This window comes from Dendropsophus ebraccatus, chromosome 2 (assembly GCF_027789765.1).
Source record: "Dendropsophus ebraccatus isolate aDenEbr1 chromosome 2, aDenEbr1.pat, whole genome shotgun sequence".
NCBI lineage: Eukaryota > Metazoa > Chordata > Amphibia > Anura > Hylidae > Dendropsophus > Dendropsophus ebraccatus.
In genome coordinates this window covers 218,172,759-218,189,952 of record NC_091455.1, presented here as the reverse complement: position 1 = coordinate 218,189,952, position 17,194 = coordinate 218,172,759, and the positions used below count along the sequence as shown (strand labels likewise).

The window sequence follows — 17,194 nt, the reverse complement described above, 5'->3', positions numbered from 1 at the left end:
GCGGATGTATCTCTGTCAGCTCTGTGAGGGTGTATCGCTCTCGGCTCTGTGCGGTTATATTGCTGTCAGCTCTGTGCAGATGTATCGCTGTCGGCTCTGTGCAGATGTATCGCTGTCGGCTCTGTGCAGATGTATCGCTGTCGGCTCTGTGCAGATGTATCGCTGTCGGCTCTGTGTGGTTATATCGCTGTCGGCTCTGTGCAGTTGTATCGCTGTCGGCTCTATGCGGATGTATCGCTGTCGGCTCTGTGCAGATGTATCTCTTGGCTCTGTGTGGTTATATCGCTGTCGGCTCTGTGCAGTTGTATCGCTGTCAGCTCTATGCGGATGTATCGCTCTCGGCTCTGTGCGGATGTATCTCTGTCGGCTCTGTGCGGATGTATCGCTCTCTGCTCTGTGCGGTTATATTGCTGTCAGCTCTGTCCGGATGTATCGCTCTTGGCTCTGTGCAGATATATCGCTGTCGGCTCTGTGCAGATGTATCGCTGTCGGCCCTGTGCGGATGTATCACTGTCGGCCCTGTGCGGATGTATCTCTGTCGGCTCTGTGCGGATGTTTCACTCTTGGCTCAGTGCAGATGTATCGCTCTCGGCTCTGTGCAGATGTATCGCTGTCGGCTCTGTGCAGATGTATCTCTCGGCTCTGTGCGGTTATATCGCTGTCGGCTCTGTGCAGTTGTATCGCTGTCAGCTCTGTGCAGATGTATCGCTCTCGGCTCTGTGCAGATGTATCTCTCGGCTCTGTGCGGTTATATCGCTGTCGGCTCTGTGCAGTTGTATCGCTGTCAGCTCTGTGCAGATGTATCGCTCTCGGCTCTGTGCGGATGTATTGGTGTCGGCTCTGTGCGGATGTATCTCTCGGCTCTGTGCGGATGTATCGCTGTCGGCTCTGTGCGGATGTATCGCTGTCGGCTCTGTGCGGATGTATCGCTGTCGGCTCTGTGCGGATGTATCGCTGTCGGCTCTGTGCGGATGTATCGCTGTCGGCTCTGTGCGGATGTATCGCTGTCGGCTCTGTGCGGATGTATCGCTGTCGGCTCTGTGCGGATGTATCGCTGTCGGCTCTGTGCGGATGTATCGCTGTCGGCTCTGTGCGGATGTATCGCTGTCGGCTCTGTGCGGATGTTTCACTCTTGGCTCAGTGCGGATGTATCGCTCTCGGCTCTGTGCGGATGTTTCACTCTTGGCTCAGTGCGGATGTATCGCTCTCGGCTCTGTGCGGATGTATTTCTGTCGGCTCTGTGCAGATGTATCGCTCGGCTCTGTGCGGATGTATCGCTGTCGGCTCTGTGCGGGTGTATCTCTGTCAGCTCTGTGCGGATGTAACGCTCTTGGCACTGTGCGGTTATATTGCTGTCAGCTCTGTCCGGATGTATCGCTCTTGGCTCTGTGCGGATGTATCGCTGTCGGCCCTGTGCAGATGTATCGCTGTCGGCTCTGTGCAGATGTATGTCTGTCGGCTCTGTGCGAATGTACCTCTCTTTGCTCTGTGCGGATGTATCTCTGTCGGCTCTGTGCAGATGTATCGCTGTCGGCTCTGTGCAGATGTATCTCTGTCGGCTCTGTGCGGATGTATCGCTGTCGGCTCTGTGCAGATGTATCACTCTCGGCTCTGTGCAGATGTATCGGTGTCGGCTCTGTGCGGATTTATCGCTGTCGGCTCTGTGCAGATGTATCGCTCTCGGCTCTGTGCAGATGTATCGGTGTCGGCTCTGTGCAGATGTATCGCTCTCGGCTCTGTGCGGATGTATCACTGTCGGCTCTGTGCAGATGTATCGGTGTCGGCTCTGTGCAGATGTATCGCTCTCGGCTCTGTGCAGATGTATCGCTCTCGGCTCTGTCCGGATGTATCGCTCTCGGCTCTGTGCGGATGTATCGCTCTAGGCTCTGTGCGGATGTATCGCTCTCGGCTCTGTGCGGATGTATCGCTCGGCTCTGTGCGGATGTATCACTCTCGGCTCTGTGCAGATGTATCGCTCGGCTCTGTGCGGATGTATCGCTCGGCTCTGTGCGCATGTATCGCTCTCGGCTCTGTGCGGATGTATCTCTGTCGCCTCTGTGCGGATGTATCGCTGTCGGCTCTATGCGGATGTATCGCTCTGTGTGGATGTATCTCTGTCGGCTCAGTGTGGATGTATCTCTGTCGGCTCTGTGCGGATGTATCGCTCTCGGCTCTGTGCGGTTATATTGCTGTCAGCTCTGTCCGGATGTATCGCTCTTGGCTCTGTGCAGATATATCGCTGTCGGCTCTGTGCGGATGTATCGCTGTCGGCCCTGTGCGGATGTATCGCTGTCGGCCCTGTGCGGATGTATCGCTGTCGGCCCTGTGCGGATGTATCGCTGTCGGCCCTGTGCGGATGTATCGCTCTCGGCCCTGTGCGGATGTATCGCTCTCGGCTCTGTCCGGATGTATCGCTCTCGGCTCTGTGCGGATGTATCGCTCTCGGCTCTGTGCGGATGTATCGCTCTCGGCTCTGTGCGGATGTATCGCTCTCGGCTCTGTCCGGATGTATCGCTCTCGGCTCTGTGCGGATGTATCGCTCTCGGCTCTGTGCGGATGTATCGCTCTCGGCTCTGTGCGGATGTATCGCTCTCGGCTCTGTGCGGATGTATCGCTCTCGGCTCTGTGCGGATGTATCGCTCTCGGCTCTGTGCGGATGTATCGCTCTCGGCTCTGTGCGGATGTATCGCTCTAGGCTCTGTGCGGATGTATCGCTCTCGGCTCTGTGCGGATGTATCGCTCTCGGCTCTGTGCGGATGTATCGCTCTCGGCTCTGTGCGGATGTATCGCTCTAGGCTCTGTGCGGATGTATCGCTCTAGGCTCTGTGCGGATGTATCGCTCTCGGCTCTGTGCGGATGTATCGCTCTCGGCTCTGTGCGGATGTATCGCTCTCGGCTCTGTCCGGATGTATCGCTCTCGGCTCTGTCCGGATGTATCGCTCTCGGCTCTGTCCGGATGTATCGCTCGGCTCTGTGCGGATGTATTGGTGTCGGCTCTGTGCGGATGTATTGGTGTCGGCTCTGTGCGGATGTATCTCTGTCGGCCCTGTGCGGATGTATCTCTGTCAGCTCTGTGCGGATGTAACGCTCTTGGCTCTGTGCGGTTATATTGCTGTCAGCTCTGTCCGGATGTATCGCTCTTGGCTCTGTGCGGATGTATCGCTGTCGGCTGTGTGCGGATGTATCGCTGTCGGCCCTGCTGTTTACAGATATATAGGTGTTTGTGCAACCTCGGCACTGTACAGATTGATAGATATCGATGGACTTCTTTTTGATTAAACAAGTAGTTGTCACCTCGGGCTCCACTCTGTACAGACCAGTAGGTGTTGTACGGGCTCAGATGTGTACAGATATATAGGTGTCGCTGCCGGCTCAGATGTGTACTGATATATAGGTATCACTGCCGGCCTTGTTCAGTACAGATATATAGGTGTTGCTGTGGGCTCAGCTATGTACAGATATATAGGTGTCGCTGCCGGCTTTGTTCTGTACAGATTTATAGGTGTCGCTGCCGGCTTTGTTCTGTACAGATATATAGGTGTCGCTGCCGGCTTTGTTCTGTACAGATATTTAGGTGTCGCTGCAGGCTTTGCTCTGTACAGATATATAGGTGTCGCTGTGGGCTCCCGTCTGTATGGACGTATAAGTGTTGCTGCAGGCTTCGCTCTCTATGGATGGGTCTCGCGTTGGGTTTCCCTTTGTATGGATGGGTCTTACGTTGGGTTCCTCTCTATATGGATGGGTCCCACGTTGGGTTCCCCTCTGTATGGATGGGTCTCACGTTGGGTTCCCCTCTGTAAGGATGGGTCTCTCGTTGGGCTCCACCCAGTATGGATGAGTCTCACGTTGGGTTCACCTCTGTATGGATGGGTCTCGCGTTGGGCTCCACCCAGTATGGATGAGTCTCACGTTGGGTTCACCTCTGTATGGATGAGTCTCGCGTTGGGCTCCACTCTGTATCGACGTGTAAGTGTTGCTGCGGGCTCCACTCTGTATGAACGTAGACACTAAATGGCCGCCCTCAGATCCATGGTGTGTTGCTGCTTTATTGTTGTGTTACCAAGTCTATCACTAAACCACCATAGTCATGTCAGCTAAGAGTGAGGGAGACTCTCTGTGTCTGAGCCGTGAACGGATTGTCTGGAACTTTTCAATAAACTAGCATTGCATTGACTTTTGTGGGTGTTGTATGTTCTATATTCAGCACTTCTTGTGTTCTCAGGCTGGGTCACATGATGCATGTGCAGATACCTCAAAGTCTAAACTTAAAGGGGCCCACCATCCATCCAGCCCTGTCTGCATGCATATGAATCCCCGATTTATAGAGAGAGAGAACAGAGCTGCAGGACAACAACCCCCAGAACTACCAGGAAGGAGAATGAGAGGGCAGTAAAGGGCAGATATAGAGCCCGGCCTCTAAGCATGCTGGGTATGAGGGGGGAGGAGACTAGTGCCCGGCCTCTAGGCATGCTGGGTATGATGGGGGAGGAGACAGGAAGTGATGATGTAAACATCTAGGACAGAACCGCACATTTCTGGAACATCACAGCGAGAAAAAAAAAGTAAGGAGAAGATATTGGGGAGGTTTGTTGGCGTCGGCCATAGAGCGGGACAGTTGTTATACATTCAGACCCTGTCAGACAACTCTCACTCACGGCCAATTCTGAATGTACACAATGTCTCTGTATTGGTCGTCTTATCTAGTTTCTTCTTCCACCCCGACCCAGTTAAGATCAGACAGGAAGTTGTCCAGGTTGGAGGAGCCATCTTGCTCCATTGCAGCTAGCATCTCAGCAGATCATATACACTGCCCGCCCCCAGATTATATATATATATATATATATATATATATATATATACACACACCTCTCCTAGATGTGATGGAATGAAATCTTCTCATTGATACTTTGTTCTATACAAAGCGGAATGTGCTGACGTCAACTAGAGATGATCGAACAATGCCAATGTTCGGGATTGTTCCAACCCGAACCATCGGCATTTGACTCCCGCTGCCTTCCCGTTTCGTGGGGAAGGTGGAGACAGCCTGAGTACCGCCTGGGAAAACAGGAATACAGCCTAGGTAATAGGCTGTATCCCTGTTTTCCAGGCGGTACTTGGGATTTCTCCACCTTTCCCACAGAACAGGAAGGCAGCGGGGGTCAAATGCCGATGGTTTGGGTTGGAACAAACCTGAACATCGGCACTGTTTGATCATCTCCAACATCCCACACATATCATCACTGAAAGTCCCATGTATTACCCAATGGCGGCCTGGAGGAAGTGTCACACACAGAATTACAGTGGTAACCCCCTCTGATCCAACTTTGCTGTAATGTATATATATATTATATGTAATGTGTTAGGCCTCCACGTGCCTGTATAACCTCCCTACAAGGCCCGGGTATGCTCCTGAGGAGGTGGCTGTACGACCTCCCTACAAGGCCCGGGCATGCTCCTGATGAGGTGTCTGTATGACCTCCCTACAAGGCCCGGGCATGCTCCTGATGAGGTGTGTATGACCTCCCTACAAGGCCCGGGCATGCTCCTGATGAGGTGTGTATGACCTCCCTACAAGGTCTGGGCATGCTCCTGATGAGGTGTCTGTATGACCTCCCTACAAGGCCCAGGCATGCTCCTGATGAGGTGTATGACCTCCCTACAAGGCCCGGGCATGCTCCTGGTGAGGTGTATGACCTCCCTACAAGGCCCGGGCATGCTCCTGGTGAGGTGTATGATCTCCCTACAAGGCCCGGGCATGCTCCTGATGAGATGTCTGTATGACCTCCCTACAAGGCCCGGGCATGCTCCTGATGAGGTGTATGACCTCCCTACAAGGCCCGGGCATGCTCCTGATGAGGTGTATGACCTCCCTACAAGGCCCGGGCATGCTCCTGATAGGGTGGCTGTATGACCTCCCTACAAGGCCCAGGCATGCTCCTGATGAGGTGGCTGTATGACCTCCCTACAAGGCCCGGGCATGCTCCTGATAGGGTGGCTGTATGACCTCCCTACAAGGCCCAGGCATGCTCCTGATGAGGTGGCTGTATGACCTCCCTACAAGGCCCGGGCATGCTCCTGATGAGGTGTATGACCTCCCTACTATGCCCAGGCATGCTCCTGATGAGGTGTCTGTATGACCTCCCTACAAGGCCCGGGCATGCTCCTGATGAGGTGTCTGTATGACCTCCCTACAAGGCCCGGGCATGCTCCTGATGAGGTGTCTGTATGACCTCCCTACAAGGCCCGGGCATGCTCCTGATGAGGTGTCTGTATGACCTCCCTACAAGGCCCGGGCATGCTTCTGATGAGGTGTCTGTATGACCTCTCTACAAGGCCCGGGCATGCTCCTGATGATGTGTATGACCTCCCTACAAGGCCCGGGCATGCTCCTAATGAGGTGTCTGTATGACCTCCCTACAAGGCCCGGGCATGCTCCTGATGAGGTGTATGACCTCCCTACAAGGCCCGGGCATGCTCCTGATGAGGTGTATGACCTCCCTACTATGCCCAGGCATGCTCCTGATGAGGTGTCTGTATGACCTCCCTACAAGGCCCGGGCATGCTCCTGATGAGGTGTATGACCTCCCTACTATGCCCAGGCATGCTCCTGATGAGGTGTCTGTATGACCTCCCTACAAGGCCTGGGCATGCTCCTGATGAGGTGTCTGTATGACCTCCCTACAAGGCCCGGGCATGCTCCTGATGAGGTGTCTGTATGACCTCCCTACAAGGCCCGGGCATGCTCCTGATGAGGTGTCTGTATGACCTCCCTACAAGGCCCGGGCATGCTCCTGATGAGGTGTCTGACCTCCCTACAAGGCCCAGGCATGCTCCTGATGAGGTGTCTGTATGACCTCCCTACAAGGCCCGGGCATGCTCCTGATGAGGTGTCTGTATGACCTCCCTACAAGGCCCAGGCATGCTCCTGATGAGGTGTCTGACCTCCCTACAAGGCCCAGGCATGCTCCTGATGAGGTGTCTGTATGACCTCCCTACAAGGCCCGGGCATGCTCCTGATGAGGTGTCTGTATGACCTCTACAAGGCCCGGGCATGCTCCTGATGAGGTGGCTGTATAACCTCCCCGGGCATGCTCCTGATGAGGTGGCTGATGGTCTCCTGGGGGATGCAACGTGACATTGGTGGATGGAGGAGACATGATGTCCCCGATGTGCTCAATGGGATTTAGGAGAACGGGCGGCCAGTCCATAGCTTCACTGTCTCCATCTTGCAGGAACTGTTGCCACACTCCAGCCACGAGGTTTAGCATTGTCCTGCATTAGGAGGAACCCCAACCGCACCAGCATATGGTCTCCCAAGGGCTTGAAAGTCTCGCTCCCTAATGGCAGTCAGGCCTGAGGGGGTCTTGTGGACTGCAGGTGACAGGGAGTATCAGTCAGTGCTGCTTCCTTAGTGGACAGTCTGATATCACTGAAGTTTCATTTAGGTTCTTTTTATGCAGCCTGGCAGATTATTGATGTCAAAGCCAGGGATGGATGTGAGAAGAGGAAAAATTTCAATCTTTCCTTTCAGACCTGGTCCCTGTTTTTAGTCTGTTCCTGGCTTTGGCTACTTATGATTTGCAATATTGGTTGGATCGTCGCACATCCGGAATGCATACGAAACCAACAAACAGTTAAAAGTATATTGATGAAGGTGCTGAGGCTGTACCGCCCCAAAATAGATGTCCAATATAACGCTTAGATCTCCCAACACGTTTCTGCCACTGGTCACTGTGGCGTCATCAGGGGAGTAGAACCAGCACACGTGCCACGTATGGTGGATACAGGTGCTTATACAGAAATACCCACTATATATTTATAGTGCACTGCACTGGTACAATTATTGTCTGACATGAGAAAAAAAAAAAAAAAAAAAAAAGATCCCTGGTGGGTTACTCACTGTGTACTCCCACGACCTGTAATAGGGCTGTGCTTTGGCAGCACTACAGCATGCATCTAGAGTATAAAAATGAAGCTCATGAGGAGATTTACCCACAAAGGAGCACAACATTATACTCGCCCCATATCTACCTACACATTCCCCGGCACAGTCTCCGGATACACAATCTAGTCTACGTCTGCAGTGGCAGATCACTGACTGGGCACGCCGACGCTACCTCTAACAAGTACTACGTCCCGCCCGCACCATGACGTAAGGAGCACGTGCTTCCGAGCAGGACCGCCCCCCTGGGTCATGTGACAGTACTTCATCACCCGCCGTATGGAGAACCTCCCTTCCCGTGTTGGTTGGTCCTCCAGCGATGGACAGATCCTCCGCTCCCCCTGCCCCAGGACAATGGAATAAAGCAAGAGCACAGCAGGGTCCCTGAGAACTGAGGAGAGATGGGAGGGATAATGGAGGGGCCCCAGGGGCCCCAAAGGAAGAGATAATACAATCTACAAAATAAACTGTTTAATAAAAACCAAAAAAAAAAAATACACAAACTGCATCCAAAGCACCAATTACAGCACCCCCCACACGGCGCCATCCACAGGGCCCCACACACGGCGCCATCCACAGGGCCCCACACACGGCGCCATCCACAGGGCCCCACACACGGCGCCATCCACAGGGCCCCACACACGGTGCCATCTACAGGTCAAAGAGCTCGTCCAGGAATATCAATATGTCCAGCATGTCCCACTGCGGCTGACTCTCCACATCCTCCAGCAGTTCCTCTGCAAGAGCAAAACAAGACAATCACAACAGAGGCAGCAATGGCCACTCTTACACCTACAGGGGGGGTCTACATGACATGGGGAGGGGCATTTACATGACATGGGGAGAGGCATTTACATGACATGGGGAGGGGCATTTACATGACATGGGGAGGGGCATTTACATGACATGGGGAGGGGGTGTACCTGGACAGTCTATGGTCAGCTCCATGTCCAGCTCCTCCTCTGTGAGTGTTCGATCTGTTCTCTCTACAGACAGTTAAAAACATTTTACAGTAATACAAAAGCTCCGCCCACTATTCAAAGATCCCTCCCACTCATCACATAGCAGCCTTAAAGGGAACCAATCACCCAGAAAATCAATGTAAAGACAAGGATATGTGCTGATAGATCACCCAGCACACTTCCCAAATATGCCCCTGTAACCTCTGTGCCCCCCTCAATTAGACAGTAATCTTACTTTGTTCAGGTCACGCGCTGTATGTAAATTTTTGCTAAGTAGTCCTGGGGGGCGTGATTCGGAGGCTTGCGGTCCAGTGACGTCATCCGGCGGCTTGCGTTCCGCGTCGCGGCCGCGCCGACGTGTTCGGGAACCCGCGCATGCGCAGTACGGCGGGAGACGACGCTGACGTACTGCGCATGCGCGGGTTCCCGAACACGTCAGCGCGGCCGCGACGCGGAACGCAAGCCGCCGGATGACGTCACTGGACCGCAAGCCTCCGAATCACGCCCCTCTGGGCGTGATTACAGCCCCGAACCGTGACTAGATACGCCCCCGGACCGTGACTAGATACGCCCCCGGACCGTGACTAGATACGCCCCCGGACCGTGACTAGATACGCCCCCGGACCGTGACTAGATACGCCCCCGGACCGTGACTAGATACGCCCCCGGACCGTGACTAGATACGCCCACCAGGACCGTGACTAGATACGCCCACCAGGACTACATACGCCCACCAGGACTACATACGCCCACCAGGACTACATACGCCCACCAGGACTACATACGCCCACCAGGACTACATACGCCCACCAGGACTACATACGCCCACCAGGACTACATACGCCCACCAGGACTACATACGCCCACCAGGACTACATACGCCCACCAGGACTACATACGCCCACCAGGACTACATACGCCCACCAGGACTACTTAGCAAAAATTTACATACAGCGCGTGACCTGAACAAAGTAAGATTACTGTCTAATTGAGGGGGGCACAGAGGTTACAGGGGCATATTTGGGAAGTGTGCTGGGTGATCTATCAGCACATATCCTTGTCTTTACATTGATTTTCTGGGTGATTGGTTCCCTTTAAATCCCCCCAAAACTCCTCCCACAGCATAAATAAGTGATGTCACATGGCTCCTCCCATCACCTGTGTTAGGGGAGATGTCTGCAAATGGCTCCTGTACCCGTATACAGGGGTCCTCGCCCCTCTCAATCCTGGACAGGATGTCTGGCTGATCTAATGGAAGCAGAAACAATAGTGACTTGTAAGAAGAGAGAAGGAGGAGGCGGGCGAGCGGCGCAGGGAAAGAGAAGGAGGAGGCGGGCGAGCGGCGCAGGGAGAGAGAAGGAGGAGGCGGGCGAGGGGCGCAGGGAGAGAGAAGGAGGAGGCGGGCGAGGGGCGCAGGGAGAGAGAAGGAGGAGGCGGGCGAGGGGCGCAGGGAGAGAGAAGGAGGAGGCGGGCGAGGGGCGCAGGGAGAGAGAAGGAGGAGGCGGGCGAGGGGCGCAGGGAGAGAGAAGGAGGAGGCGGGCGAGGGGCGCAGGGAGAGAGAAGGAGGAGGCGGGCGAGGGGCGCAGGGAGAGAGAAGGAGGAGGCGGGCGAGGGGCGCAGGGAGAGAGAAGGAGGAGGCGGGCGAGGGGCGCAGGGAGAGAGAAGGAGGAGGCGGGCGAGGGGCGCAGGGAGAGAGAAGGAGGAGGCGGGCGAGCGGCGCAGGGAGAGAGAAGGAGGAGGCGGGCGAGCGGCGCAGGGAGAGAGAAGGAGGAGGCGGACGAGCGGCGCAGGGAGAGAGAAGGAGGAGGCGGGCGAGCGGCGCAGGGAGAGAGAAGGAGGAGGCGGGCGAGCGGCGCAGGGAGAGAGAAGGAGGAGGCGGGCGAGCGGCGCAGGGAGAGAGAAGGAGGAGGCGGGCGAGTGGCGCAGGGAAAGAGAAGGAGGAGGCGGGCGAGTGGCGCAGGGAGAGAGAAGGAGGAGGCGGGCGAGTGGCGCAGGGAGAGAGAAGGAGGAGGCGGGCGAGTGGCGCAGGGAGAGGAAAGAAGGAGGCGGCCAACCAGCACAGGGAGAGGGAAGGAAACTGTGGGCGAGCGGTACAAGGGGAGGGATGGAGGGGGTGAGGGAAGGAGGGGAGTATGTGAAGAGGCGCATTGAGAGGGAAGGACAGGATGGGCGAGCGGCACGGGGTAGGGAAGGAGAGGGTGGGCGAGCGGAGCGGGGAGAGGTAAGGACGGGGGCGGCGAGCAAGTGGCATGGAGAGAGGGAAGTAGGGGGCGGGCAAGCAGCATGGGGAGAGGGAAGAAGTGAGCGGGCAGGCTGTGCGGGAAGAGAAAAGAAGGGGGCAGAGGAGCACCAAAAGGAGAGGGAAGGAAGGGGCGGGTGAGCGAGCGGTAGGGAAGGAGGGGGCGGGCGAGCGAGCGGTACTGGGAGAGGGAAGGAGGGGGTGGGGGAGCGAGCGGTACTGGGAGAGGGAAGGAGGGGGCGGGGGAGCGAGCGGTAGGGAAGGAGGGGGCGGGCGAGCGAGCGGTAGGGAAGGAGGGGGCGGGCGAGCGAGCGGTACTGGAAGAGGGAAGGAGGGGGCGGGGGAGCGAGCGGTAGGGAAGGAGGGGGCGGGGGAGCGAGCGGTACTGGGAGAGGGAAGGAGGGGGAGGGGGCGGGGGAGCGAGCGGTACTGGGAGAGGGAAGGAGGGGGCGGGGGAGCGAGCGGTAGGGAAGGAGGGGGTGGGGGAGCGAGCGGTACTGGGAGAGGGAAGGAGGGGGCGGGGGAGCGAGCGGTAGGGAAGGAGGGGGTGGGGGAGCGAGCAGTACTGAGAGAGGGAAGGAGGGGGCGGGGGAGCGAGCAGTACTGAGAGAGGGAAGGAGGGGGCGGGGGAGCGAGCAGTACTGAGAGAGGGAAGGAGGGGGCGGGGGAGCGAGCGGTAGGGAAGGAGGGGGCGGGGGAGCGAGCGGTACTGGGAGAGGGAAGGAGGGGGCAGGGGAGCGAGCGGTAGGGAAGGAGGGGGCGGGGGAGCGAGCGGTACTGGGAGAGGGAAGGAGGGGGCGGGGGAGCGAGCGGTAGGGAAGGAGGGGGCGGGGGAGCGAGCGGTAGGGAAGGAGGGGGCGGGGGAGCAAGCGGTACTGGGAGAGGGAAGGAGGGGGCGGGGGAGCGAGCGGTAGGGAAGGAGGGGGTGGGGGAGCGAGCGGTACTGGGAGAGGGAAGGAGGGGGCGGGGGAGCAAGCGGTAGGAAAGGAGGGGGTGGGGGAGCGAGCGGTACTGGGAGAGGGAAGGAGGGGGTGGGGGAGCGAGTGGTACTGGGAGAGGGAAGGAGGGGGCGGGGGAGCGAGCGGTACTGGGAGAGGGAAGGAGGGGGTGGGGGAGCAAGCGGTAGGGAAGGAGGGGGTGGGGGAGCGAGCGGTACTGGGAGAGGGAAGGAGGGGGCGGGGGAGCGAGCGGTACTGGGAGAGGGAAGGAGGGGGTGGGGGAGCAAGCGGTAGGGAAGGAGGGGGCGGGGGAGCGAGCGGTACTGGGAGAGGGAAGGAGGGGGTGGGGGAGCAAGCGGTAGGGAAGGAGGGGGGGGGGGAGCGAGCGGTACTGGGAGAGGGAAGGAGGGGGTGGGGGAGCAAGCGGTAGGGAAGGAGGGGGCGGGGGAGCGAGCGGTACTGGGAGAGGGAAGGAGGGGGTGGGGGAGCGAGCGGTACTGGGAGAGGGAAGGAGGGGGTGGGGGAGCGAGCGGTACTGGGAGAGGGAAGGAGGGGGTGGGGGAGCAAGCGGTAGGGAAGGAGGGGGTGGGGGAGCGAGCGGTACTGGGAGAGGGAAGGAGGGGGCGGGGGAGCGAGCGGTACTGGGAGAGGGAAGGAGGGGGCGGGGGAGCGAGCGGTACTGGGAGAGGGAAGGAGGGGGCGGGGGAGCGAGCGGTAGGGAAGGAGGGGGCGGGGGAGCGAGCGGTACTGGGAGAGGGAAGGAGGGGCGGGGGAGCGAGCGGTAGGGAAGGAGGGGGCGGGGGAGCAAGCGGTACTGGGAGAGGGAAGGAGGGGGCGGGGGAGCGAGCGGTAGGGAAGGAGGGGGTGGGGGAGCGAGCAGTACTGGGAGAGGGAAGGAGGGGGCGGGGGAGCAAGCGGTAGGGAAGGAGGGGGTGGGGGAGCGAGCGGTACTGGGAGAGGGAAGGAGGGGGTGGGTGAGCGAGCGGTACTGGGAGAGGGAAGGAGGGGGCGGGGGAGCAAGCGGTAGGGAAGGAGGGGGTGGGGGAGCGAGCGGTACTGGGAGAGGGAAGGAGGGGGTGGGGGAGCGAGCGGTACTGGTAGAGGGAAGGAGGGGGTGGGGGAGCGAGCGGTAGGGAAGGAGGGGGCGGGGGAGCGAGCGGTACTGGTAGAGGGAAGGAGGGGGTGGCGAGTGACGAGGAGAGGGGGTAGAAGCAAGAGGAGGTGGGAGCCAGGTCGGGCATGTTTGGCCCCGGCACTCACCCACATACACCAGGCTCTGGTAGTTTTCCTTCATCACATCCTTGTACAGCTCCTTCTGCCATTCCTCCAGGCTGCGCCACTCGTCCTCTGAGAAGTAAACCGCCACGTCATCAAAGCGGAAAGAGATCTGCAGGAAAATGCAGCACCGTCAGCTCCGGAGCCCCCAGCACTGCTATGTGCGGAGCACCGACCTACTGATGCCAGGCCGTACCGCAGAGCGCCAATCTAATGATGCCAGGCCACTGTAATCTTCTTATAAATCGTGCGCGACAAAAGGTGAAGAATACTGCCAAGTGGCCCCCCGGGTGTATGGCAGTGTTGGTGTGGCCCCCCGGGTGTATGGCAGTGTTGGTGTGGCCCCCCGGGTGTATGGCAGTGTTGGTGTGGCCCCCGGGTGTATGGCAGTGTTGGTGTGGCCCCCCCCCGGGTGTATGGCAGTGTTGGTGTGGCCCCCCGGGTGTATGGCAGTGTTGGTGTGGCCCCCTCGGGTGTATGGCAGTGTTGGTGTGGCCCCCCCCCGGGTGTATGGCAGTGTTGGTGTGGCCCCCGGGTGTATGGCAGTGTTGGTGTGGCCCCCGGGTGTATGGCAGTGTTGGTGGGGCCCCCCGGGTGTATGGCAGTGTTGGTGGGGCCCCCCGGGTGTATGGCAGTGTTGGTGTGGCCCCCGGGTGTATGGCAGTGTTGGTGTGGCCCCCTCGGGTGTATGGCAGTGTTGGTGTGGCCCCCTCGGGTGTATGGCAGTGTTGGTGTGGCCCCCTCGGGTGTATGGCAGTGTTGGTGTGGCCCCCTCGGGTGTATGGCAGTGTTGGTGTGGCCCCCTCGGATGTATGGCAGTGTTGGTGTGGCCCCCGGGTGTATGGCAGTGTTGGTGTGGCCCCCTCGGGTGTATGGCAGTGTTGGTGTGGCCCCCTCGGGTGTATGGCAGTGTTGGTGTGGCCCCCGGGTGTATGGCAGTGTTGGTGTGGCCCCCGGGTGTATGGCAGTGTTGGTGTGGCCCCCGGGTGTATGGCAGTGTTGGTGTGGCCCCCGGGTGTATGGCACCCCTCCGTGGCCCCCGGGTGTATGGCAGTGTTGGTATGGCACCCCTCCGTGGCCCCCGGGTGTATGGCAGTGTTGGTGTGGCCCCCGGGTGTATGGCAGTGTTGGTGTGGCCCCCGGGTGTATGGCAGTGTTGGTGTGGCCCCCCGGGTGTATGGCAGTGTTGGTGTGGCCCCCCGGGTGTATGGCAGTGTTGGTGTGGCCCCCCGGGTGTATGGCAGTGTTGGTGTGGCCCCCCCCCGGGTGTATGGCAGTGTTGGTGTGGCCCCCCGGGTGTATGGCAGTGTTGGTGTGGCCCCCCGGGTGTATGGCAGTGTTGGTGTGTCCCCCCCCCCGGGTGTATGGCAGTGTTGGTGTGGCCCCCGGGTGTATGGCAGTGTTGGTGTGGCCCCCCCCCCCCGGGTGTATGGCAGTGTTGGTGTGGCCCCCGGGTGTATGGCAGTGTTGGTGTGGCCCCCGGGTGTATGGCAGTGTTGGTGTGGCCCCCGGGTGTATGGCAGTGTTGGTGTGGCCCCCGGGTGTATGGCAGTGTTGGTGTGGCCCCCCTCCGTGGCCCCCGGGTGTATGGCAGTGTTGGTATGGCCCCCCGGGTGTATGGCAGTGTTGGTATGGCCCCCCGGGTGTATGGCAGTGTTGGTGTGGCCCCCCGGGTGTATGGCAGTGTTGGTGTGGCCCCCCGGGTGTATGGCAGTGTTGGTGTGGCCCCCCGGGTGTATGGCAGTGTTGGTGTGGCCCCCCGGGTGTATGGCAGTGTTGGTGTGGCCCCCCGGGTGTAAGGCAGTGTTGGTGTGGCCCCCCGGGTGTAAGGCAGTGTTGGTGTGGCCCCCCTCCGTGGCCCCCGGGTGTATGGCAGTGTTGGTGTGGGCCCCCCCCGGGTGTATGGCAGTGTTGGTGTGGCCCCCGGGTGTATGGCAGTGTTGGTGTGGCCCCCGGGTGTATGGCAGTGTTGGTGTGGCCCCCGGGTGTATGGCAGTGTTGGTGTGGCCCCCGGGTGTATGGCAGTGTTGGTGTGGCCCCCGGGTGTATGGCAGTGTTGGTGTGGCCCCCGGGTGTATGGCAGTGTTGGTGTGGCCCCCCGGGTGTAAGGCAGTGTTGGTGTGGCCCCCCGGGTGTAAGGCAGTGTTGGTGTGGCCCCCCTCCGTGGCCCCCGGGTGTATGGCAGTGTTGGTGTGGCCCCCGGGTGTATGGCAGTGTTGGTGTGGCCCCCGGGTGTATGGCAGTGTTGGTGTGGCCCCCCGGGTGTAAGGCAGTGTTGGTGTGGCCCCCCGGGTGTAAGGCAGTGTTGGTGTGGCCCCCCGGGTGTAAGGCAGTGTTGGTGTGGCCCCCCCTCCGTGGCCCCCGGGTGTATGGCAGTGTTGGTATGGCCCCCCCGGGTGTATGGCAGTGTTGGTGTGGCCCCCCCGGGTGTATGGCAGTGTTGGTGTGGCCCCCCCGGGTGTATGGCAGTGTTGGTGTGGCCCCCCCGGGTGTATGGCAGTGTTGGTGTGGCCCCCCCGGGTGTATGGCAGTGTTGGTATGGCCCCCCGGGTGTATGGCAGTGTTGGTATGGCCCCCCGGGTGTATGGCAGTGTTGGTATGGCCCCCCGGGTGTATGGCAGTGTTGGTGTGGCCCCCGGGTGTATGGCAGTGTTGGTGTGGCCCCCGGGTGTATGGCAGTGTTGGTGTGGCCCCCCGGGTGTAAGGCAGTGTTGGTGTGGCCCCCCGGGTGTAAGGCAGTGTTGGTGTGGCCCCCCGGGTGTAAGGCAGTGTTGGTGTGGCCCCCCTCCGTGGCCCCCGGGTGTATGGCAGTGTTGGTATGGCCCCCCGGGTGTATGGCAGTGTTGGTATGGCCCCCCGGGTGTATGGCAGTGTTGGTGTGGCCCCCGGGTGTATGGCAGTGTTGGTGTGGCCCCCCGGGTGTATGGCAGTGTTGGTGTGGCCCCCCCCGGGTGTATGGCAGTGTTGGTATGGCAGTGTTGGTGTGGCCCCCCGGGTGTATGGCAGTGTTGGTGTGGCCCCCCGGGTGTATGGCAGTGTTGGTGTGGCCCCCCGGGTGTATGGCAGTGTTGGTGTGGCCCCCCGGGTGTATGGCAGTGTTGGTGTGGCCCCCGGGTGTATGGCAGTGTTGGTGTGGCCCCCCGGGTGTAAGGCAGTGTTGGTGTGGCCCCCCGGGTGTAAGGCAGTGTTGGTGTGGCCCCCCGGGTGTAAGGCAGTGTTGGTATGGCACCCCTCCGTGGCCCCCGGGTGTATGGCAGTGTTGGTATGGCACCCCTCCGTGGCCCCCGGGTGTATGGCAGTGTTGGTGTGGCCCCCCGGGTGTAAGGCAGTGTTGGTGTGGCCCCCCGGGTGTAAGGCAGTGTTGGTGTGGCCCCCCGGGTGTAAGGCAGTGTTGGTATGGCACCCCTCCGTGGCCCCCGGGTGTATGGCAGTGTTGGTATGGCACCCCTCCGTGGCCCCCGGGTGTATGGCAGTGTTGGTGTGGCCCCCCCCCGGGTGTATGGCAGTGTTGGTGTGGCCCCCGGGTGTATGGCAGTGTTGGTATGGCACCCCTCCGTGGCCCCCGGGTGTATGGCAGTGTTGGTGTGGCACCCGGGTGTATGGCAGTGTTGGTGTGGCCCCCGGGTGTATGGCAGTGTTGGTATGGCACCCCTCCGTGGCCCCCGGGTGTATGGCACCCCTCCGTGGCCCCCGGGTGTATGGCAGTGTTGGTGTGGCCCCCGGGTGTATGGCACCCCTCCGTGGCCCCGCTCACCATCATTCCGGTCTCCGGTTCTCTTTCCCATGATATCACGGGAGATGCCACAGCGGAGCGGTCCAGCAGCGTGCTGACGTCAGA

The 17,194-nt window shown here is 59.7% G+C and overlaps 1 protein-coding gene across 1 annotated transcript; it reads right to left on the bottom strand.

Annotated features, from left to right (window-relative positions):
• Nucleotides 1–8,398: 8,398 nt before the first annotated feature.
• Nucleotides 8,399–17,194, bottom strand: LOC138784955 (zinc finger protein 777-like). The gene is made up of 5 exons (XM_069960663.1): nucleotides 17,111–17,194; nucleotides 13,342–13,468; nucleotides 10,063–10,152; nucleotides 8,866–8,928; nucleotides 8,399–8,679 (listed from the first exon to the last, which is right to left on the bottom strand). The coding sequence occupies exons 1-5, from the start codon at nucleotides 17,114–17,116 to the stop codon at nucleotides 8,594–8,596; spliced, it is 372 nt and encodes a 123-aa protein (XP_069816764.1). The 5' UTR covers nucleotides 17,117–17,194; the 3' UTR covers nucleotides 8,399–8,593.